Source organism: Callithrix jacchus, chromosome 16 (assembly GCF_049354715.1).
Source record: "Callithrix jacchus isolate 240 chromosome 16, calJac240_pri, whole genome shotgun sequence".
Taxonomy (NCBI): domain Eukaryota; kingdom Metazoa; phylum Chordata; class Mammalia; order Primates; family Cebidae; genus Callithrix; species Callithrix jacchus.
Genome location: NC_133517.1, coordinates 77100048 through 77126081, shown reverse-complemented (window position 1 = coordinate 77126081; position 26034 = coordinate 77100048). Strand labels below are relative to the sequence as shown.

General features: G+C 37.7%; 1 protein-coding gene across 10 annotated transcripts in view; it reads left to right on the top strand.

Moving 5' to 3' along the window:
* The window catches only part of COL14A1 (collagen type XIV alpha 1 chain), a 389701-nt gene that overhangs the window by 289610 nt on the left and 74057 nt on the right, over positions 1-26034 (top strand). For all 10 annotated transcript variants that reach the window (XM_035277299.3, XM_035277297.3, XM_054246787.2 and 7 more), the window contains 2 exons: positions 7298-7375; positions 9933-10019. In XM_035277299.3, the coding sequence (XP_035133190.3) occupies positions 7298-7375; positions 9933-10019 (165 nt within the window). The remainder of the gene's footprint in view (positions 1-7297; positions 7376-9932; positions 10020-26034) is intronic.

The following is a 26034-nucleotide window of genomic DNA, read 5'->3' as shown; positions in this document are numbered from 1 at the left end:
AGTGAGAATATGCGGTGTTTCATTTTCTGTTCTTGTGTCAGCTGAGAATGATGTTCTCCAGATTCATCCATGTCCCCACAAACGACACAAACTCATCATTTCTGATTGCTGCATGATATTCCATGGTGTATATGTGCCACATTTTTCCAATCCAGTCTGTTATCAATGGGCATTTGGGTTGATTCCAGGTCTTTGCTATTGTAAACAGTGCTGCAATGAGCATTCGTGTACATGTGTCCTTATAGTAGAACGATTTATAGTCTTTTGGATATATACCCAGTAATGGGATTGCTGGGTCAAATGGAATTTCTATTTCTAAGGCCTTGAGGAATCGCCACACTGTCTTCCACAATGGTTGAACTAATTTACACTCCCACCAGCAGTGTAAAAGTGTTCCTATTTCTCCACATCCTCTCCAGCATCTGTTGTCTCCAGATTTTTTAATGATAGCCATTCTAACTGGCGTGAGATGGAATCTCAATGTGGTTTTGATTTGCATCTCTCTGATGACCAGTGATGATGAGCATTTTTTCATATGAGGCCAACAATTAGATAATATATTTTTTATCATACACCATGGAGTTTCAATCTGGGAGACTTCCAGTTGGCAAACGCTCCCATCACTCATTACCCACAAAAAAATAAAAACAAAGAATAGTGCACACAGTTTTTGTGTGTGTTAACACTGTGCATTCACAACTAAGTAGCAGCATTCTCTAATTTGAGTCATTCTACAATTTGTGAAGCATTTTACTCTTGTAAACAATCCCAACTGTTCTAATCTATACTTCTCTTATGTAATAGAACAATCAAGATAATCATGAATTACTGTTGTCTCCCACTTTCGCAGATCTGTAGAATTAGCCAGTTATACAAGAGCTGGTAGTTCTCAAAGACTTTTTAAGCTGAAGATCACCTTGTAAAAATGAAATCCTATACTATGTCAAATAAATAAAATAGACCCGTGGTTCTAATTCCAGGCACATGCCTGTAGTAACTACTTGGGAGGCTGAGGCAGGAGAGTCACTTGAACCTGGGAGGCAGAGGTTGCAGTGATTGCGCCACTGCACTCCAGCCTGGGTGACAGAGCAAGACTCTGTCTCAAAAAAAAAAAAAAAAAAGGAGAAACCATTCTAGGTATATGATAATACTATTACTAATATTTTCTTAATTTTAGAAATAACAAATATAAGGTTTCTGAAAGTTAGTAGGCGTTCACTGAAGAGCAGCTATTATTATTGAGCAAAGTCAACAACACATTCTCCATTCTCCCACCTTTTTCAGACTTCTAGCATTTGATTATTGATAGTTGCACACTATTTTCTTTCTCTTTCATATATCCACATTTCACTTCTCTAACCAGATTATAAATGCCTCAAAATAGAAACCACATCATTGTCTTTGTTTAAAACCTTACATCACAGTGTCTAATCAATATGGATCTGATCAATCAAAACAGAGTTAAGTTCTCAAGAAATATTTGAGAGATATTAGATAAAATATTGTCCGTTCAAATTGTATTATGTCTTTCCTTAAAATTTTGTTTTGCATATATTCCATGTGTGATGTTGACAATAGTCCAATAACATATATTGTAGTCTCTCCGAATTATTTTATAATTATAATTACAATTTATTCACAGTTAGAGTTTTGTAATTGTATTTTAAACCACACTGTATGTAATAATTATACTCCAAATAGATGACCAACTAAATATCAATGAAATTCTTTCTGAAAGCAAAAATGCCTGCAGGTTTCAGCCTGCTGATGATCAATCTTTACTTTTGGCCATGAAAGAAATGCAATTAAACAGAGCACTCTCTGTGATTACTTCCAACTACCAGTAGACAAAGGAGAATTATAGAAGTCAATAATTAAAGAGTTCTTTGTAAGGCTAGTCGGAAAAAAGTCATAGCATTTGTTAGAATCTAGAAGTCTACAAAGGATTACTAACTAGATTTTCAGGCTGCCCACTTACTGAAGAATTTGAGTATGTTGAAATGAATGTATTAGGTTAGATCTCAAGAATGTGATTGGAAACTCAGACCTGCTTTTTGAGGGGTATTTCTTAATCATTTCAGTACAAGGTAAGAGAAGTCTCAGTTTCAGTTTTAAATTTAGAAATCACAGACTTCCAATCTAATCTTGATATACGTTTGTACTCTAATACCTAGAAAAATGGAATGTATGTTGTGCAAATTGTGGATTATTCTAGGACGAGTCATTATTATATGAGAGATTAGTAACTTGTAGGTCTCCATTCCCTGCCAAATCCAGCAATTATTCAATAAATGCCAGATGGTGGAAGAGTCTAAAGATTTAGTCTTTAAAGAAAATACATTCTTTCTAAACCATAATTTAGTAGAAGATAGATTAATGGATTTAAGGAAACAGTAACTACTCAATAGAAATCACTCACTTCTTAATAAAATCAGCTGGTGTTCAGCAATGCAAGATTCTATAGACAGTAACAATCTGTACTGGATTAAACTAACAAGTAGGCTTAATTCAGCTGTCTCTATACATGTGGAATGAAACTTAACAACTGTGCTACTCCTTTCCAATTATTTTTTCCTAAGAAGTTTCTCCTGGATTTTCTGTTACCTAATGAAATGATTCTAGAAAAGTCTTGAGCTTCTGGCATACAATCATATTTCTTAGTGCCTTTCTTCTACCTTCGCAAATCTGATACTTAGGTAATTATCCAATTGGCATATATTTAGCTCCCTGCTGTTCAAATAAAAGAGACGTATGAGTTATGCCATGGAGTTGTCTATCATTTTAGTCACTGACTTATAGCTTTTATATAGAAATCAATCGTAGACTATTTGATGATTCTACAAACATTGTTTGAAAACAAGTGTTAAATTGCTAAAAAAAAAAAAAAAAAAAAAGGATAGTTTCACATGAACTATCTATTTTAAGCTTTAAAATTATAATGGTGACTAATAGTTATTGCATCCCTGCTGGGAGCTAGGCAGTGTGTACTTTTCTGGGATTATTTCGTTTAATTCTGTAATAATACTAGAAAGAGATACATCTTCCCTACTCTGTAGATACAGAAACGGAGACTTTAAGAGGCTAGGGTCAGGTCCCCTTTCAAACAGTGAGTGTAGTGAGATAAGAGACATATCTGACTTCCATAAGATCATCTGCCTTTCATTCCAGTGCTGCTTCCATTAGGTCAGACTCTGATTATTACAGGATAAAGGCAGAGAAGGGAGTTTAGTCTGTACCAGAGACTATACGTCCTATCTGTTCATCGACAGGTTCAATTATTTGAATTACAACCTTGAGAGCAAAGCAATCAAAACTTACCCCCAAGTGTGTCTATACCTAAAAATTCTAATTAATACCAACAAGTGTAATAGCTATTGATTTCTAATTTAATCGGTACCTTTGTGGTTTCTCTTGAATTCAGTAAATTGATTAGAACAAATTAAAAACACACAGTTCAATAGCAGACAAGTGGTAAATGCACAATCTTAGTTTTGTGATGGCATAAATAAAAGTTAAACATCAAATTACAAACAAAAAACGGTTTGGTTCCTCAGTACTCTTTCACCAGTATTCTTGTGCTGTGTAAAGCTCTCTAAATATTTGTATAAGTTCAGATACAGCTTTACTTTAAATTATAAACTTAGTTATAGTACGTTAGAAAAAAATCAGAGAATAAAATTTGGCACTGAGTGGAAAGTGGAGCCAGGGGTACATTTTAATTCCCATTCACAGATCAAAACAACTCAACTGCTGAGAAACATTTTAATGTTATTTTCATGGTAACATTTAACCCCAAGTGACTTGCCTTTTGTGCAAAACCAGACAAAAATGTCTAACAATGAAAAATTAGCATTTGTAATTGGCTAAGTATTCCCTTGAAAGACATGATGAAAAGTGAAAATAGGAGGTTTTGTGTCTCTTCCTCTTTTTTTTTTTTTTTTAGCAAAGATATATCTTTTCTAATTTTCAGTAGTTATAAAAAAAGTTACAAAAGTAAAAAAGGGCTGCTTCTTGCATTAGGTCTCTAAAATATTCTTTATTTTGAGCCACACTATCTTGCATTTTTAAGATACTCAAATATGAGATCTTTTGACATACCATCTTGAACTGTCTCCTGTATAATTTGTACAAATATCTATATTATTGCTTTTGGAATAAAAGCCAGAGGCTTTTTTCTCTCTCTTTTAATCATCCCCTAAAATGTGCCTTGGGGAAAAAAAAGTCCCTAAATAAAGGCTGAGGAATCTAAACTATTACAAGTGCAAACAATTATGAATAAATTTGTTGTACTCAAAGAAAAAACTGCTGACATCATCTAACTTGCAAAAGAAAAGTCAGCCCACGTAACATTCCTGAAATTATAATATTGGCTTCATTCAGCACTTAGTAGGCATTCAACCCCTGGAATAAATAAATTGAGCTCCTAAGAGTCCCAATAACTTCATAGGGCAGAAATCTAGCAACAGGTTTGTATGTAGACATTAGACTGTCATAGGTGATTAGGTGGTGAAATGTTTATTTGAAAAACTTCAAGAAATCTTGATGTATACTGGGGCTAGTGAAAGACCTTTTCTTTAAGTCTTTCCATTCATGAAAATGTTTTTTGCTCTGAGGGCTGTATTCAGAAATGAAAAATTTCTTAATGGATAAATGATTTGCAGACTTAGCTGAATCTATCTAATGCTGTCATAATGGGACCTATTTAATAAATGTCCCCAGACAGAATGGCATTGTGAGATTAGATTGGGCTATCTGCATTTTAAATGTTAGATCAAAGATAATGCATGCATTTTTAAAATAAACCACAAGAAAATGGGGCATGCCATTTGAATCTCAAACAGAACCAACCCTTCAACATGTGGTTACATTATTTAAACTTTTTCATCCCTGGCCTGTTCCACCGAATGGACCTTGCTATGATCATAAGCCATAGCAGCGATCTGAAGATTTAATAATATATGCAAAGTGCTTAGGATAGTGCCTGGCACACAGTAATATTCGTTCCTGCAAATGATTGTTGCTTTTGTTGTTATTTGCTAAGATTTTTCTCAATCAAAACATTTCATAGATACTATTGTGGAAAAAAACTACTATTATATTTCTGTCCTCAATACTGTCAACACCATTTTGATTCTACTTTTTTGGCCTTTGTATTATATGTACACCTGCCAACTATATTCCAGGCACTGTTCTAAATATTTCCTCTATACTAACTCATTTAATCCTCACAATCCCATGAATACAGATGAGAAAACTAAGGCTCCAAGGCATTAAATAATTTGCTCAAAGTAACTCAGTTTGTCAGTGGAGGAGTCGGGGATGACACCTAGGCTGTCTGGCTCCATCGTCTAAGAATCCCCATGCTCTTTGAAATATTTGGGGGTTTTTTTGTTGGCATTGTTTATAAAAATAAGCTATAATGTATTTTTTCAAATGTTTTAATTTTATTAGGTTGGTGGAGAAGTAATTGCAATTTTTGCTATTGCTTTTACACCAACCTAATAAAAACTTGATTTTTTACTGGACATGTTTTTTTGTTGTTGTTTGCTTGACCTGCACAGGCTCAGTTATCATACTCTTCGATGGTGGAGGGGAACCTTAAACCACCTAGGAAAATGCAGTGAGCCATGCACATGTTTCTGCAGACAGCTCAATAAATGTATATGGGATCAAGAAAATAAGATTCTTTGACTCATGGATTTGCTTTCAAAATTCAAGGGTTATTTTATTGGTCAGTTGGAGTGAATGTTTGCAGTAAAGCATAGTTACTTGAGTATAATGACAGAAAGCCCTATTTGATTTTGTCTACTGTCAGAACAAGTTCTTTTGTGATAGTGCATGCAGTTTTAATAACACGTTTCAATAGTTCTGTCTACTTGGGCATTATTATTTTTCTAGAAGACGTTTGGCAAAGGAAGGGTAGTACTATTTGGGAGAAAATAAAGAAGGCATCAAGAGTTCACTCGCTGAAAGGGAGATTACAGTTTAAAATGAAAACTATTTCATCCTTCTCTCAGATCAGCAATAGAGCACACTCTTACTATTTGAAAATAATGTAGGAAGAAACATAGTAGAAATGATTGGGTCACTAAGCTAGTGTTAGCCGTTAATGATGTTATAATGGTGTTTCTGTATATTTCTTTTTCTTTTTTTTTATTTTTTATTGGATTTTAGGTTTTGGGGTACATGAGCAGAGCATGCAAGACAGTTGCGTAGGTACACACATGGCAGTGTGCTTTGCTTTTCTTCTCCCCTTCACCCACATTTGGCATTTCTCCCCAGGCTATCCCTCCCCCACTCCCCCTCCCACTGGCCCTCCCCTTTTCCCCCCAATAGACCCCAGTGTTTAGTACTCCCCTTTCTGTGTCCGTGTGTTCTCATTTTTCATCACCCGCCTATGAGTGAGAATATGCGGTGTTTCATTTTCTGTTCTTGTGTCAGTTTGCTGAGGATGATGTTCTCCAGATTCATCCATGTCCCTACAAACGACACAAACTCATCATTTCTGATTGCTGCATAATATTCTGTATATTTCAACATGTACGTTGACTTATCACCAACATACGTGAGTGGAGCAAGCCTGTCTAAATATTTATGGCATGATCAATGACTTAAAAATACACATAGCTTACATTCTCACAATACTGAATGTGAAGCTGTCATGACATTTTCCACATTGTACACAGTATTTGCGTGCTTCTCTCTTACTCCAAGTTCTTCTAGGTCAGGACTATGACTTTTTTAAAAAATGTTTGTATTCTAAAAGGCTACATTGTATCTGGCTTACGTTATGCACTGAAGAAAAGGTTACTGAGTGTGTGTATAAAGAAATGAAGTGAGAATTAATTCAATAAGCCTTCCTGGGTACTTATGATATGCCACATATTGTGACATAAAGATGAGTTTGGTAATGTGAATAACTGTATTGTGTAGTGGGAGGTGTGTTATAGAGGAGGCATATGGAGTGTCCTGTGATTTGGGAACAGCTATCATGGGCTTTGCAAGGAAGACTTTAACAGAGGAGCTAAGCTTACTCTTTAGGTAGAAAGGGGAGGGGACGTTGTGATAAATAAGAAGGTTTAGATGATGGATGAGTAATTATAGACAATATCTTAGATCACTATGTGTTTGAGGAAAATAATTAGTTTGATATTGTTGGAGTTAACTTTTTAACTTACTGTAATGAATTATTAATATATTGATATTTTGTTATAGAATACATAACATAAAATCATAATTATAGAGATAATTTATTTTTATATATTTTATTGAATGGCAATTTTTTTTTAAATCATAGTTCCAGTTACAGATGTTTGATATTGTTTGTTCCACATCATGGGCCAATACAGACAAATGCTGTGAACTTCCAGGCCTGGTAAGCATTCTTCCTTCATTTCTATTGATTCCTTAAACTGTATTTAATTTTCTGGAAATGAGAAGCTATCTCTCAACATTCATATCATAGACAATTCATTGAGATGATGAAATTAGAGATTAATAAGGAAGCATGTCTGAAATTAACAAGATTTCTCCTGTGTGACCTAGGATCACATACAGGGTGAACTGCACAACTCAGAGGGTGCTATTTACACATAGTTAAGATGTTCCAAAATTCCACTGGCTCATGAAGCCCTTAGTGTCTCAATTTTTTCTTGGCACCACTAAGCCGAAAGAAACACCTTGCGGTTCCAGTTATGAAACGATAGGTCCAAATATCTTACTAAATATTTATGTCCTAACAACTCAGTAGCCCATATAAAATACAATACACATCAATTGAAAGAAAAAATGATATTTATATTTTATTCTTAAATAACCACGATTTCTTACTGATGGGATGTGTGTATACCTACCTATATATATGTCTGTATACTTACATAAGTATTATATACTTATATATATATATATAAGTAAGCTGGCATGGATGACCCTGTCATGGTTGGACAGTAGTCATGTCTTAATAATTAAACCTGGAATTCTCTAGGGCATGGGGAAGCCTTCGTGAAGTGTGTGAGACTTGACCTTATAACTGTATTAGTTTGTTCTCAAGTTGCTAATAAAGATATACCCAAGACTGGATAATTTTTAAAAGAAGGAGGTTTAGTTGACTCACAGCAGGGCTGGGGAGGCTTCAGGAAACTTACAACAAAGCAGAAGGGAAGCAAACATGTCCTTCTTCACATGGTGTCAGCAAGAAGTGCAGAATGAAGGTAGGGAAAAATCCCCTTATAAAACCATCAGATCGTATGAGAACTTGCTATCATGAGAACAGCATGGAGGTAACCACCTCTATGATTCAGTACTTGGCTTACATTATGCACTGAAAAAAAAGTTACTGAGTTGAAAAAGTCACTCCACTGGGTCTTGCCCATGACATGTGGGGATTATGGGAACCATAACAAGATGAGATTTGGGGGGGGGGGACACAGCCAAACCATATCAGTAAGACTCACTATATCAATAAGCCAAGCCATATCAGTAAGACTTAATACTAGCTCACAACATCTACTGCAAGCACCAAATTCATGGCAGCCTTTGTTTGAGAAGGAAGCAACTTATTCTTCTTCACCAAGTTTCTAGTAAACTCTGATGAGAAATTCAATCAGAGACACCTCAATGTTATGCTTAAGGGCAGGTAGATTGGAAATTGGCAGGACAAACTCTTGGAATCATCTATTGTATCAAACAAAGATGTGATCACCACTTTTTTCTATGAAGGACTCTTCTCATTCCTTTTCTCTTTGCTTGTCTCATTGAAGAGGAATAAATTCCATAGTAGGAAGACATGGTGCAGTAATAGTCAGCAGCACTGGCAAAACCATCACTGAATCTCTGGTTACATGTGGACTGTTGTTAGCCTTATTTTGGGATCTTTCAGAATACTAAAGTTTGTGTTTCACTCTAGCTGGCCAGATTTCAGGCCAGATGTGTTCACAGGGAGTTCGAACTGAAATCTTTTACTGTTGTCCGACATTTAGAGAAAAGTATATACACCATGTAACAGGCCATTTACTCAACCTTTTCTGGCTTTCTGTTGTGAATGTTGTAGAGACTCAGGTTATTTTCAGTTTGGCAATTTAACTATCATCTGTCCTCTATTTGGCTCTAATTTTATTTTCCCCCAAAGTCTTAAATAATGACTAGTATTTTCTCTATCCAAGGGGACTGACAGACTCCATGAAGTTCTATGGTATCTTATCCCAGTGCTGAGCTCATTTTGGCTGCTGCTCTAAATGGGATATTTATAAATTGTTCAATAGCTGTTAGCAGGTGCTCTGTCTTCCTCTATATTCTAGTAACTCATTCAGATATATTCAGCCTTCCATTAATAATCTATTTTGTAATGTCACATGACAACTATATTCCCTAAGAGAGAAGAAAGATGTTCTCCTATTCCAAAGCCTTAGATCAACGCTGTGATGTTTTTCTTATTTTCAGCCACAGAATGTGAACAGTTGTGAAAATTGTCACAGGGAATTGATGAGTTTAAACATTAATTTTATTTTGATTTTCTTTGTTTCAATATAGGTATAGTTGTTTTGATTGAGTATTCCAACAAATTTTCTTTTATCCTTTGAAACAGAGAAAATATAGCATAAAAAGTTTCCAGAACTTTAATTCACAGAGTACTAATACTCCAAGAAAATTAAATACTAATCAGGATTTTTTTTGTACCCACTTCTGAATGTCTTTTTTCACCTGGATTCCCAAGCTCATTTTAGCAACAACATTGATAATAGTGGTTATCAGTGACCAGAAGGTACCTATTCATTTTTCTTTACAGAGAAGATTTTGTAATCGGCAGTGAATTCTCTGCCTTTCTAATGTGCACTTAGAAATCTAAAAGTATCTTAAACTGTATTCTTTGAGCCAATAAAGCCATTTGTATAAACTGCCATGCTAATGGTTATGCTTTTTTTGTTTATTTTCAGAGAGATGATGAGTCTTGTCCAGACCTTCCACATTCCTGCTCCTGTTCTGAAACTAATGAAGTAGCTCTGGGACCAGCAGGCCCACCAGTAAGTCTTGCTGAGTTCAGCCTTAAATGTTCTTTAATAATATTAATAGTTATCGGCCGGGCGTGGTGGCTCATGCCTGTAATCCCAGCACTTTGGGAGGCCGAGGCAGGCGGATCACGGGGTCAAGATATCAAGACCCTCCTGGCCAACATGGTGAAACCCCATCTCTACTAAAAAGTGCAAAAAATTAGCCGGGCGTGGTGATACGTTCCTGTTGTCCCAGCTACTTGGGAGTCTGAGGCAGAAGAATTGCTTGAAATTGGAAAACGGAAGTTGCAATGGGCCCATATAGTGCCACTGCACTCCAGCCTGGTGATAGAGCAAGACTCTGTCTCAAAAAAAAAATAATAATGTTAATAGTTATCACTTGTGTGTCTAATATGTGTTGCCTACTGTACTAAATGGCTATTAGTCACTTAATCATAGGAGTAAAGTGAGACACAGAGATGTTAGGTAACTTGATTGCAGAACACAGCTTGGAGGAGCTGGGCTTCAAATCCAAGTCTCCATGACTCCTAGAGATGATGCTCCTCACCATTGTGCCATATGGGGACTTGTACTAGTCTATACACAAAATCTTCCAATAAGCTACTATGGTTAACTTTCAGTGTGAATATTTCAAACCAGGTCCTTTACTTGTACCTGTGAGAGTTGCATAAACCTGCTTTGTCCACTCTCTTTTTTTAAACTTTTACTTTAGGTTCAGGGGTACATGTGAAGGTTTGTTACAAAGATAGGTAAATTCATGTCATGGAGATTTGTTGTCCAGATTATTTCATCACCCAACTACCAAGTCTAGTACTCAATAGCTATTTTTCTGCTCCTTTCTCTCCTTCCATCCTCAGACCTCAAGTAGGCCCCAGCATCTGTTCCCTCTCTTGTGTCCATGAGTTCTCACAATTTAGCTCCCACTTACAAGTGAAAACGTGGTATTTGGTTTTCTGTTTCTGTGTTAGTTTCCTAAGGATAATCGCCTCCAGCTCCATCCATGTTCCCACAAAAGACAGCATCTTGATCTTTTTTTATAGCTGCATAATATTCCATGCTGTGTATGTACCACATTTTCTTTATCCAGTCTGTCACTGAGGGGCATTAAGGTTGATTCTATGCCTTTGCTATTGTGAATAGTGCTACAATGAACATTTATGTGCATGTGTCTTTATGACAGAATGACTTATATTCCTTTGGGTATATACCTAGTAATGGGATTCCTGGGTTGAATAGTTGTTCTGTTTTTAGCTCTTTAAGGAATTGCCACACCGATTTTCACAATGGTTGAACTAATTTATACTCCCACCAACAGTGTACAAGTGTTCCCTTTTCTTTACAACCTTGCCAGCATCAGTTTTTTTTTTTTTTTTACTTTTTAATAATAAGCATTCTGACTGCTGTGAGATGGTATTTCATTGTAATTTTGATTTTTATTTCTCTCATGATCAGTGATATAGAGCTTTTTTTCATATGCTTTTTGGCCACTGGTATGTCTTCTTCTGAAAAGCATTTTGTTTATGTCCTTTGTTCACTTTTTAATTGGGTTGTTTGGGTTTTTTCTTGTGAATTTGTTTAAATTCCTAATAGAGGTGGATATTAGACCTTTGTCAGATGCATAGTTTGGAAAAATTTTCTTCCATTCCGCAGGTTGTCTGTTTACTCTGTTGATAGGTAGTTTTGCTGTGCAGAAGTTCTTTAGTATAATTAGAGCCCATTTGACAATTTTTGCTTTTGTTTTGATTGCTTTTTGTGTCTTCATCATTAAATCTTTTCATGAGCCTATGTCCTGAATGGTACTGCCTAGTTTGTCTTCCAGGGTTTTTATAGTTGTGGGTTTTCCATGTAAGTCTTTAATCCATCTTGAGTTAGTTTTTGTATGTGGTATAAGGAAGGGGTCCAGTTTCAATCTTCTGCATGTAGCTAGCCAGTTATCTCAACACCATTTATTGAATAGGGAGTTCTTTCTCTATTGCGTGTTTTTTGTTTGTTTGTTTTTATTGTACTTTAGGTTCTGGAGTACTTGTGCAGATCGTGCAGGATTGTTGCATAGGTACATACATGGCAAGGGGGTTTGCTGTCTCAACCCTCTGTCACCTATATTTGGCATTTCTCCCCATATTATCTCTCCTCACCCCTTGCTGTCCCTCCCCTGGCCCCCCCAACAGACCCTAGTGTGTGATGCTCCCTCCCTGTGTCAATGTGTTTTCATTGTTCAACACCCACCAATGAGTGAGAACATTTGACTTTCTGTACTCGTGTCAGTTTGCTGAGAATGGTGAAGCAAGTTCTTATCAACCTGTAAAGAGACATAGACTCCTTCACAATAATATTGGGAAACTTTAACACTCCACTGTCAATATTAGACAGATCAACGAGACAGAAAATTTACAAGGATATCCAGGACTTGAACTCAGATCTGAACCAAGTGGATCTAATAGACATCTACAGAACTCTCCACCCCAAATCCACAGAATATACATTCCTCTTGGCACCACATCGCACCTATCCTAAAATTACCACGTAATTGGAAGTAAATCACTCCTCAGCAAATGCAAAAGAATGGAAATCCTAACAAACAGTCTCTCAGACCACAGTGCAATCAAATTAGAACTTAGGATTGAGAAACTAACTCAAAACCGCACAACTTCATGGAAACTGAACAACTGGCTCTTGAATGCTGACTGGATAAACAATGAGATGAAGGCAGAAATAAAGATGTTCTTCAAAACCAATGAGAACAAAGACACGACATACCAGAATCACTGGGACACATTTAAAGCAGTGTCTGGAGTGAAATTTATAGCAATAAATGCCCACATTAGAAGCAAGGAAAGATCTAAAATCAACACCCTGTCATCAAAATTGAAAGAGCTAGAGGAGCAAGATCAAAAAAACTCAAAAGCTATCAAAAGACAAGAAATAACTAAGATCAGAGTAGAACTGAAGGAGATAGAAACACAAAAACCATTCAAAAAATTAATAAATCCACGAGCTGGTTTTTTGAAAAGATCAACAAAATAGACCACCAGCCAGATTAATAGAAAAGAAAAGAGAGAAAAATCAAATAGATGCAATAAAAAACAATAAAGAGGCTATCGCCATCAATTCCACAGAAATACAAACTACCATCAGCGATTACTACAAACAGTAAACCTGGAAGCAATGCATAAATTTCTGGACACCTGCACCCTCCCAAACCTAAACCAGGAAGAAGTTGAGACCCTGAATAGACCAATAACAAGGGCTGAAGTCAAGGCAGTAATTAATAGCCTACCAATCAAAAAAAGTCCAGGTCTGGGTGGGTTCACAGCTGAATTCTACCAGACATACAAAGGGGAGCTGGTACCACTCCTTCTGAAACTATTCCAAACAAAAAGACAGAATCCTTCCCAAATCATTTTATGAGACCAACATCATCCTGATATCAAAACTTGGCAGAGACTCAACAAAAAAAGAAAACTTCAGGCCAATATCCCTGTTGCTCGTTTTTGTTGGCTCTGTTGAAGATCAGATGGTCATAGGTGTGTGGTCTTATTTCTGGATTCTCTATGTTATTACATTGTCCTATGTGTCTGTTCTTGTACCAGTACCATAATGTTTTGGTTACTGGAGCCCTATAATATAGTTTGAAGTCAGAAAACATGTTGCCACCAGCTTTGTTCTTTTTGCTTAGGATTGACTTGATGATTCAGACTCTTTTTTGGTTCCATATGAATTTTAAAATACTTTTTTCTAGTTCTGTAAAGAATGTTATTGGTAATTTGATAGGAGTTGCATTAAATCTGTAAATTGCTTTGGGCAGTATGGCCATTTTAACAATATTGATATTTCCTATCCAAGAGCATGGAATGTTTTTCCATTTGTTTATGTCATCTCTGATTTCTTTGGGCAGTGTTTTATAATTCTCATTGTAGAGATCTTTCCACCCTTGTTAGCTGTATTCCTAGGTATTTTATGCTTTTTGTGGCAGTTGTGGATGGGATTGCATTCTTGATGTGGCTCTTGGCTTGGCTGCTGTTGGCATATAGGGATGTTAGTGATTTTCTTACACTGATTTTGAATCTTGAAACTATACTAAAGTTGTTTGTTAGCTGAAGGAGCTTTTGGACTGAGATGATGGGGTTTTCTAAACATAGAATTCTGTCCTCTACAAACAGGGATAGTTAGACTCCCTGTCTTCCTATTGGGATGCCCTTTATTTCTTTCTCTTGCCTGATTGCACTGGTCAGGACTTCCAATATATGTTAAACAGGAGGGTGAGAGAGAGCATCCTTGTCTTGTGCTGGTTTTCAATAGGGAATACTTCCAGTTTTTGCCCATTCAGTATGATGTTGGCTGCAGGTTTGTAATATATGGCTTTTATTATTTTAAGGTATGTTCCTTTGATCCCTGTTTTATTGAGAGTTATTAGCATGAAGTGATGCTGAATTTTATCAAAAGCCTTTTTTGCATTTATTGAGATAATTACATGGTTTTCATCTGTGGTTCTCTTTATGTGACAAATCACATTTATTCATTTGCATATGATGAGCTAACCTAGCATCCTGGGGATGAAGCCTACTTGATTGTGGTGGATTAGCTTTTTTTTATTGCATTTTAGGTTTGGGGGTACATGTGAAGAACATGCAAGATAGTTGCATAGGTACACACGTGGTAGTGTGATTTGCTGCCTTCCTCCCCTTCACCTATATCTGGCATTTCTCCCCATGCTATGTCTCCCCAACTCCCCCTCCCCCGCTGTCCCTCCCCTATTCCCCCAATAGACCCCAGTGTGTGGTGCTCCCCTCCCTGTGTCCATGTGTTCTCATTGTTCATCACCCACCTATGAGTGAGAACATGCGGTATTTGATTTTCTGTTCTTGTGTCAGTTTGCTGAGAATGATGTTCTCCAGATTCATCCATGTCCCTACAAAGGATACAAACTCATCGTTTTTGATGGCTGCATACTATTCCATGGTGTATATGTGCCACATTTCCCAGTCCATTCTATCATCAAAGGGCATTTGGGTTGATTCCAGGTCTTTGCTATTGTAAACAGTGCTGCAATGAAAATTAGTGTGCATGTGTCCTTATAGTAGAATGATTTATAGTCCTTTGGATATATACCCAGTAATGGGATTGCTGGATCAAATGGAATTTATATTTCTAGGTCCTTGAGGAATCGCCACACCATCTTCCACAATGGTTGAACTAATTTACACTCTCACCAGCAGTTTAAAGTGTTCCTATTTCTGCACATCCTCTCCAGCATCTGTTGTCTCCAGATTTTTTTAGTGATTGTCATTATAACTGGCATGAGATGGTATCTCAATGTAGTTTTGATTTACATTTCTCTGATGACCAGTGATGATGAGCATTTTTTCATATGTTTCTTGGCCTCATGTATGTCTTCTTTTGTAAAGTGTCTGTTCATATGCTTTGCCCATTTTTGAATGGGCTTGCTTGTTTTTTTCCTGTAAATCTGTTTTAGTTCTTTGTAAATTCTGGATATCAGCCTTTTATCAGATGGGTAAAATTTATTCCCATTCTGTTGGTTTCCAATTCACTCTAGTAACTGTTTCTTTTTCCGTGCAGAAGCTGTGGAGTTTGATTAGGTCCCATTTGTCTATTTTGGCTTTTGTTGCCAATGCTTTTGGTGTTTTGTTCATGAAGTCCTTGCCTACTCCTATGTCCTGAATGGTTTTCCCTAGATTTTATTCTAGGGTTTTCATGGTGTTAGGTCTTATGTTTAAGTCTTTAATCCATCTGGAGTTAATTTTCATAAGGTGTCAGGAAGGGGTCCAGTTTCTGCTTTCTGCACATGGCTAGCCAGTTTCTCAAACACCATTTATTAAACAGAGAATCCTTCCCCATTGCTTGTTTTTGTCAGGTTTATCCAAGATTGTATGGTTGCAGATATGTTGTGTTGCCTCCGATGCTTCTGTTCTTTTCCATTGGTCTATATCTCTCTTTTGATACCAGTGCCATGCTGTTTTGATTACTGTAGCCTTATAGTATAGTTTGAAGTCCGGTAGTGTGATACCTCCCACTGTGTTCTTTTTACTTAGAATTGACTTGGCTATGTGGGCTCTCTTTTGGTTACATATGAAGTTTAAGGTGGTTTTTTCCAGTTCTGTGAAGAAGGTCATTGGTAGCTTGATGGGGATAGCGTTGAATGTGTAAATTACTTTGGGCAGTATTTGTGGGCCATTTTCATGATATTGATTCTTCCTAACCATGAACATGGAATGTTTCTCCATCTGTTTGTGTCCTCTCTTATTTTCTTGAGCAGTGGTTTGTAGTTCTCCTTGAAGAGGTCCTTTACCTTCCTTGTTAGTTATATTTCTAGGTATTTTATTCTCTTTGTAGCAATTGTGAATGGCAGTTCATTCTTGATTTGGCTCTCTTTAAGTCAGTTATTGGTGTATAGGAATGCTTTTAATTTTTGCACATTGATTTTGTATCCTGAGACTTTGCTGAAGTTGCTTATCAGCTTCAGGAGATTTTGGGCTGAGATGATGGGGTCTTCTAGATATACTATCATGTCGTCTCAAATAGACAATTTGGCTTCCTCCTTTCTTATTTGAATAGCCTTTATTTCTTTTTCTTGCCTGATTGCTCTGGCTAGAACTTCCAGTACTATATTGAATAGGAGTGGTAAGAGAGGGCATCCTTGTCTAATGCCCGATTTCAAAGAGAATGCTTCCAGTTTTTGCCCATTCAGTATGATATTGGCTGTTGGTTTGTCGTAAATAGCTTTTATTATTTTGAGATATGTTCCATCAATACCGAGTTTATTGAGGGTTTTTAGCATTAAGGGCTGTTGAATTTTGTCAAAGGCCTTCTCTGCCTCAATTGAGATAATCATGTGGTTTTTGTCTTTGGTTCTGTTTATGTGGTGAATTACGTTTATAGACTTGCATATGTTGAATCAGCCTTGCATCCCCCAGATGAAGCCTACTTGATCATAGTGGATAAGCTTTTGATGTGCTGTTGTAATCGGTTTGCCCGTATTTTATTGAAGATTTTTGCATCTATGTTCATCATGAATATTGGCCTGAAGTTTTCTTTTCTTGCTGAGTCTCTGCTGGGTTTTGGTATCAGGATGATGTTGGTCTCATAAAATGATTTGGGAAGGATTTCCTCTTTCTGGATTATTTTGAATAGTTTCAGAAGGAATGGTAACAGTTCCTCTTTGTGTGTCTGGGAGAATTTGGCTGTGAACCCATCTGGACCTGGGCTTTTTTGTGTGGTAGGCTCTTAATTGCTGCCTCGACTTCAGACCGTGTTATTGCTCTATTCATCATTTCGACTTCTTCCTGGTTTAGGCTTGGGAGGACACAAGTATCCAGGAATTTATCCATTTCTTCCAGATTTGCTAGTTTATGTGCATAGAGTTGTTTGTAATATTCTCTGATGATGGTTTGAATTTCTGCGAAATCTGTGGTGATTTCCCCTTTATCATTTTTTATTGCATCTATTTGGTTATTCTCTCTTTTCTTTTTTATCAATCTGGCTAGTGGTCTGTCTATTTTGTTGATCTTTTCAAAAAACCAGCTCTTCGATTTATTGATTTTTTTGAAGGTTTTTTTTTGGGTCTCTATCTCCTTCAGTTCTACTCTGATCTTAGTTATTTCTTGTCTTCTGCTAGGTTTTGAGTTTTTTTGATCTTGCTCCTCTAGCTCTTTCAATTTTGACAATAGGGTGTCAATTTTGGATCATTCCACTCTTCTCATGTGGGCACTTATTGCTATATATTTTTCTCTAGAGACTGCTTTAAATGTGTCCCAGAGATTCTGGCATGTTGTGTCTTCGTTCTCATTGGTTTCGAAGAACTTCTTTATTTCTGCCTTTATTTCATTGTTTATCCAGTCAGCATTCAAGAGCCAGTTGTTCAGTTTCCATGAAGCTGTGTGGTTCTGAGTTAGTTTCTGAATTCTGAGTTCTAACTTGATTGCACTATGGTCTGAGAGACTGTTTGTTATAATTTAAGTTGTTTTGCATTTGCTGAGGAGTGATTTACTTCCAATTATGTGGTCAATTTTAGAGTAAGTGTGATGTGGTGCTGAGAAGAATGTACATTCTGTGTATTTGGGGTGGAGAGTTCTGTAAATGTCTATCAGGTTTGCTTGCTCCAGGTCTGTCACGTCCTCGATATCCTTGTTAATTTTCTGTCTGGTTGATCTGTCTAGTATTGACAGTGGAGTGTTAAAATCTCCCACTATTATTGTGTGGGAGTCTAAGTCTCTTTGTAAGTTGTTAAGAACTTGCCTTATATATCTGGGTGCTCCTGTATTGGGTCCATATATATTTAGGATCTTTAGCTCTTCTTGTTGTATTGATCCTTTACCATAATATAATGGCCTTCTTTGTCTCTTTTGATCTTTGTTGCTTTAAAGTCTGTTTTATCAGAGACGAGAATTGCAACTCCTGCTTTTTTTTGCTCACCATTTGCTTGGTAAATCTTCCTCCATCCCTTTATTTTGAGCCTTTGTGTATCCTTGCATGTGGGATGGGTTTCCTGGATACAGCACACTAATAGGTTTTGGCTTTTTATTCAATTTGCCAGTCCGTGTCTTTTGATTGGTGCATTTAGCCCATTTACATTTAGGGTTAATATTGTTAAGTGTGAATTTGATACTGCCATTTTGACGCTAGCTGGCTGTTTTGCCCGTTAGTTGATGTAGATTCTTCATTATGTTGATGCTCTTTAGCATTTAGTGTGATTTTGGAGTGGCTGGTACTGGTTGTTCCTTTCTATGTGTAGTGCCTCTTTCAGGAGCTCTTGTAAAGCAGGCCTGGTGGTGACAAAATCACTGAGTACTTGCTTGTTCGCAAAGGATTTTATTTTTCTTTCATTTATGAAGCTTAGTTTGGCTGGATATGAAATTCTTGGTTGAAAGTTCTTTTCTTTAAGAATGTTGAATATTGGCTCCCACTCTCTTCTGGCTTGTAGGGTTTCTTCTGAGAGATCTGCCGTGAGTCTGATGGGCTTCCCTTTGTGGGTGACCTGACCTTTCTCTCTGGCTGTGCTTAGCATTTTCTCCTTCATTTCAACCCTGGTGAATCTGACGATTATGTGCCTTGGGGTTGCTCTTCTTGTGGAATATCTTTGTGGTGTTCTCTGTATTTCCTGGACTTGAATATTGGCCTGCCTTGCTAGGTTGGGGAGGTTTTCCTGGATAATATCCTGAAGAGTATTTTCCAGCTTGGATTCATTCTCTTCGTCACATTCAGGTACACCTATGAAACATAGATTAGGTCTCTTCACATAGTCCCGCATTTCTCAGAGACTTTCTTCATTCCTTTTTGTGCTTTTTTCTCTAATCTTGCCTTCTCATTTTATTTTATTGAGTTGATCTTCGACTTCTAATATTCTTTCTTCTGCTTGGTCAATTCAGCTGTTGAAACTTGTGCATGCTTCACAAAATTCTCGTGTTGTGTTTTTCAGCTCCATCAATTCACTCATATTCCACTCTAAGTTGTCCATTCTTGTTATCATTTCCTCAAATCTGTTTTCATGGTTCTTAGTTTCTTTGCATTGAGTTAGAACATGTCTTTTTAGCTCATGGAAGTTTCTCATTACCCACCTTCTGAAGTCTGATTCTGTCATTTCATCACACTCATTCTCCATCCAGCTTTGTTCCCTTGCTGGTGAGGAGTTGTCATCCCTTATAGGAGGAGAGGTGTTCTTGTTTTGGGTGTTTTCCTCCTTTTTGCACTGGTTTCTTCCCATCTTTGTGGATTTATCCACCTGTCGTCTGTGTAGTTGCTGATTTTCTGATTGGGTCTCTGAGTGGACGTCCACATTGTTGATGATGAAGTTATTTCTCTTTCTTATTTTTTCTTCTAACAGTCTGGCCCCTCTGCTGTAGGATGACTGAGGTCCACTCTAGGCCCTGCTTGCCTGGGGAACACCTACAGCAGCTGCAGAACAGTAAGGGATGCTACCAGTTTCTTCTTCTGCTATCTTTGCCCCAGAATGATGCCCGCCAAATGTCAGTATGATCAGTCCTTTGTGAGGTGACTCTTTGGATATACAGGGATCAGGATGCTGCTTGAGGAGATAGTCTGTACTTTATAGGAGCTCAGGTGTTGAGCTTTGAGCTCCGTTGTTCATTCAGAGCTGCTAGGCAGGTACGTTTAAGTCTGCTGCAGCAGAACTCATAAAACCCTCTTTTTTTCCCCAGGTGCTCTGTCCCAGGGAGTTAGGGCTTTATTTATGAGTATCCGTTGCACTGTCCTGCCCAGCAAGGAGGCAGCCTTGTCACTGCCTGCCCTCAGAGGCTTTACTGAGCTGTTCTGGGGTCTGCCCTGCTGCTGTGGGCTCCACCCTACTGCTGTGGGCTCCACCCTGCTACTGTATGTATTTCCCTGCAGTGCTGTTTATATGGGTGTGGTTAGAACTGCCGTGGCAATGGTGGTTCACCTCTGTAATGGCGGACTCTCTCTGTTATGGCAGGTTGCCTTGGCAATGGCGGGTTGCCTCTGCAATGGCAGGCTGCATCAGCAATGGCAGACTACCTCCGTAGGGGTGGAGTGCCTCGGTAATTGTGGACGCCCCTCCCCCACCGAGCTGCACCATCCTGGGTTCAGCTGTGCTTGCTGTGAAACTCTCAACCCAGAGCGTTTCCAATTGAAGGGCTTTTTTGGTTGTTTGTTTTTGTGGGGGGTGGGACCCACTGAGCCTGATCACCTGGCTCCCTGCCATAGAGCTCTTTTTTTAATAAGTTAAATGGTTGACTCTCTCCCAGGGGTTCCAGTTGCCTGCTGAAAGGGTGCCAGGATCTGTGTGATTTCCTATGTGGCGACCCACTGCATCGGCTGAAACAATGTCGCTGCCTGGGAATCTCCTGGCCTGGCTTTATGTTTCTGTCCCATTTAATCAGATGAATATGCTAATCTGCCTTCCCAGATCTCTAATTGCCAGTTTAACAGGGCAACCAGACCAGTGTATTTTGTACGGAGAGCTGCTGCGCTGCAGTACCGGTCGAAACAGCTCTGCTGGCTGAAACAGCCACCCTGGCCAAAACAGCCGTGCTGGTGACCCATGGGGCTTCTCAACCTGGGAATCTTCTGGTCTGTGGGCAATAAAGATCCATCTGGAAATGCAGCATCCACTCACTCTGTGCTTTCACTGGGAGCTGCAATCCTCGGATTAGCTTTTTGATGTGCTGCTAGATTCAGTTTGCAAGTATTTTGTTGAGGAATTTTGCATTGATGTTCACCAAGAATATTAGCCTGAAGTTTTATTTTCTCTTGTTATGTCCCTGCCAGGTTTTGCTATCAGGATGATGCTCATCTCATAGAATGAGATGAGGAGGAGTTCTTTCTCCTCAATTTTTTGGAATAGTTTCAAAAGGAATGTTACCAGCTCTTCTTTCTACATCTGGTAGAATTTGACTGTGAATCCATCTGGTCCTGGGTTTCTTGTTTGTTTTTGGTTGGTAGGCTATTTATTATGGATTCAATTTCAGACCTTGTTATTGGTCTGTTCAGGGAATCAATTTCTTACTGGTTTAGTCTTGGTAGGGGATATGTGTCCAGGAATTCATCCATCTCTTCTAGGTTTTCTAGTATGTGCACATAACATCCCTTTTTTATTTGTATTTATTTGGATCACTGCTTTTTTCTGCTTGTTAGTCTAGCTGCTGGCTTATATATCTTATTAATTTTTTCAAAATATTAACTATTGGATTTGTTGTCTTTTGAATTTTTTTATGTCTTGATTTCCTTCAGTTCAACCCTGTTCTTGGTTATTTCTTGTCTTCTGCTAGTTTGGGGGTTGATTTGCTCTTGCTTCTCTCAGTCTCTCAGTTGTGATATTAGGTCGTTAATTTAAGATCCTTCCAACTTTTTGATATGGGTGTGTAGTTTTTTGAATTTATCTCTTAACACTGCCTTAGCTGTGTCCCAGAGATTCTGATATATTATATCTTTCTTCTCATTAGTTTCAAAAAAGTTACCGATTCTGTTTAATTTTGTTATTTACCAAAAGGTCATTCAGGAACATGCTGTTTGTTTTCCATGTAATTGTGTGGGTTTGAGCAATGTTTTTTTGAGTCTTGATTTCAATTTTTACTGCACAGTAGTACAAGAGTGTGTTTGATATAATTTCAGTTCTTTTGCATTTTCTGAGGATTACTTTATGACCAATTATGTGATCAATTTCAGAGTATGTGTTCTTTGGTGATAAGAAAAATTTATATTCTATTGTTTTTGAGTGGAGCGTTCTATAGAGGTCTATCAGATTCATTTGGTCCAATGTAGAGTTCAGGTCCTGAATATCTTTGTGAATTTTCTGCCTCAGTTATCTGTCTAATACTGTCAGTGGAGTATTGAGATCTCCCATTATTATTGTGTAGGAGTCTAAGTCTCTTTGTAGGTCTCTTAGAACTTGCTTTATGAATTGGAGTGCTCCAGTGTTGGATGAATATATGTTTAGGGTACTTAGGCCTTCTTGTTGAATTGAACACTTTACCAGTATGTAATGCCCTTCTTCATCTTCTTATTTTTAATCTTTGTTGGCTTAAAGTTTGTTTCATTTGAAATTAGGATTGCAGCATCTGATTTTTACTAATTTCCATTTACTTGGTAGATTTTCTTCCATCCCTTTATTTTGAGCCTATGTGTGACATTGCATGTGAGATGGGTTTCTTGAAGGCAACATACCATTAGCTCTTGCTTTTGTTATTTAGCTTGCCACTCTGTGTCTTTTAAGAGAGGCATTTAGCCCATTTACTTTCAAGGTTAGTATTAATATGTATGTATTTGATGCTGTCATTATGTTGCAAGCTGGTTATTATGCTGGCTTGTTTGTGTAGTTGCTTTATAGTGTCTCTGGTCTTTGCATTTAAGTGTGTTTTTGTATTGGCTGGTAATGCTCTTTCCTTTCCATATTTAGTATTCCTATTTTTAAATTATTATTACACTTGCTTTTTTATTGAATTTTAGGTTCTGGGGTACATGTGAAGAACATGCAAGATTGTTGCATAGGTACACACATGGCAGTGTGATTTGCTGCCTTCATCCCCTTCACTATATCTGGCATTTCTCCCGATGCTATCTCTCCCCAACTCCCCACCCCCTACTGTCCCTCCTCTATTTCCCCCCAACAGACCCCAGTGTGTGATGCTCCCCTCCCTGTGTCCATGTGTTCTCATTGTACAACACCCACCTATGAGTGAGAACATGCAGTTTTTGATTTTCTGTTCTTGTGTCAGTTTGCTGAGAATGATGGTTTCCAGGTTCATCCATGTCCCTACAGAGGACATGAACTCATCGTTTTTGGTGCATAATATTCCATGGTGTATATGTGCCACATTTTCCCTGTCCAGTCTCTCATTGAAGGACATTTGGGTTGGTTCCAGGTCTTTGCTATTGTAAACTGTGCTGCAGTGAACATTCGTGTGCATGTGTCCCTATAGTAGAATGATTTATAATCCTTTGGATATTGTTATACTTTAAGTTTTGGAGTACATGTGCAGAATATACAGGCTTGTTACATAGGTATACATGTGTCTTAGCAGTTTGTTGCATTCATCACCTCGTTATCTACATTAGGTATTTCTCCTAATGCTATCCCTTCTCTGGCCCCTGACCCCCCAACAGGCCCCAGTGTGTGATGTTCCCCTCTCTGTGTCCATGTGTTCTCATTGTTCAACACTCACTTATGAGTGAGAACATGCAGTGTTTGGTTTTCTGTTCTTGTGTCAGTTTGCTGAGAATGATGATTTCCAGCTTCACCTATGTCCCTGCAAAGGACATGAATTCATCATTTTTAATGACTGCATAGTATTCCATGGTGTATATATTCCACATTTTTTTATCCAGTCTATCACTGTTGGGCATTTGGGTTGGTTCCAAGTCTTCGCTATTGTAAACAGTGCTGCAATAAACATACATATGCATGTGTCTTTTTAATAGAATGATTTATAATCCTTTGGGTATATACTCAGTAATAGGGTTGCTGGGTGAAATGGTATTTCGAGATCTAGATCCTTGAGGAATTGCCATACTATCTTCCACAATAGTTAAACTAATTTACACTCCCCCCAACAGTGTAAAAGCATTCCCATGTCTCCACATCCTTTCCAGTATCTGTTGTCTCCTGATTTTTTAATGATCACCTTTCTAACTAGCATGAGATGGTATCTCAGTGTGGTTTTGATTTGCATTTCTCTAATGACCAGTGAGGATGAGCTTTTTTCATGTTTGTTGGCTGCATAAATGTCTTCTTTTAGAGGAGCTGGTACTATTCCTTCTGAAACTATTCCAAACAATCCAAAAAGAGGGAATCCTTTCCAAATCATTTTATGAGACCAACATCATCCTGATACCAAAACCCAGCAGAGACTCAGCAAGAAAAGAAAACTTCAGGCCAATATCCATGATGAACATAGATTCAAAAATCTTCAATAAAATACGGGCAAACCGATTACAACAGCACATCAAAAGCTTATCCACTATGATCAAGTAGGTTTCATCTGGGGGATGCAAGGCTGATTCAACATACGCAAGTCTATAAACGTAATTCACCACATAAACAGAACCAGACAAAAACCACATGATTATCTCAATTGAGGCAGAGAAGGCCTTTGACAAAATTCAACAGCCCTTAATGCTAAAAACCCTCAATAAACTCGGTATTGATGGAACATATCTCAAAATAATAAAAGCTATTTACGACAAACCAACAGCCAATCATACTGAATGGGCAAAAACTGGAAGCATTCCCTTTGAAATCAGGCACTAGACAAGGATGCCATCTCCCACCACTCCTATTCAATGTAGTACTGGAAGTTCTAGCCAGAGCAATCAGGCAAAAAAAAAAAAAAAAAAAAAAGAAATAAAGGGTATTCAAATAGGAAAGGAGGAAATCCAATTGTCTCTATTTGCAGACAACATGATTATATATCTAGAAAACCCCATCATCTCAGCCCAAAATCTCCTGAAGCTGATAAGCAACTTCAGCAAAGTCTCAGGATACAAAATCAATGTGCAAAAATTAAAAGCATTTCTATACACCAATAACAGACTTAAAGAGAGCCAAATCAAGAATGAACTGCCATTCACAATTGCTACAAAGAGAATAAAATACATAGGAATATAACTAACAAGGAAGGTAAAGGACCTCTTCAAGGAGAACTACAAACCACTGCTCAAGAAAATAAGAGAGGACACAAACAGATGGAGAAACATTCCATATTCATGGTTAGGAAGAATCAATATCATGAAAATGGCCCACAAATACTGCCCAAAGTAATTTACAGATTCAGCGCTATCCCCATCAAGCTACCAATGACCTTCTTCACAGAACTGGAAAAAACCACCTTAAACTTCATATGTAACCAAAAGAGAGCCCATATAGCCAAGTCAATTCTAAGTAAAAAGAACAAAGCAGAAGGCATCACACTACCAGACTTTAAACTATGCTACAGGGCTACAGTAATCAAAACAGCATGGAACTGGTACCAAAACAGAGATATAAACCAATGGAACAGAACAGAGACCTCGGAGGCAACACAACACATCTACAGCCATCTGATCTTTGACAAACCTGACAAAAACAAGCAATGAGAAAAGGATTTCCTGTTTAATAAATGGTGTTTTGAAAACTGGCTAGCCATGTGCAGAAAGCAGAAACTGGACCCCTTCCTGACACCTTATGAAAATTAACTCCAGATGGATTAAAGACTTAAACATAAGACCTAACATCATAGAAACCCTAGAAGGAAATCTAGGTAAACCATTCAGGACATACGCCTGGTGCAAGGACTTCATGATTAAATCACCAAAAGCATTGGCAACAAAAGCCAAAATACATAAATGGGACCCAATCGAACTCCACAGCTTCTGCACGGCAAAAGAAACAGTCATTAGAGTGAATCGGCAACCAACAGAATGGGAAACAATTTTTGCAGTCTACCCACCTGACAAAGGGCTAATATCCAGAATCTACAAAGATTTTAGTTAAAACAGATTTACAAGAAAAAAAACAAGCCCATTCAAAATGGGCAAAGGATATGAACAGACATTTTACAAA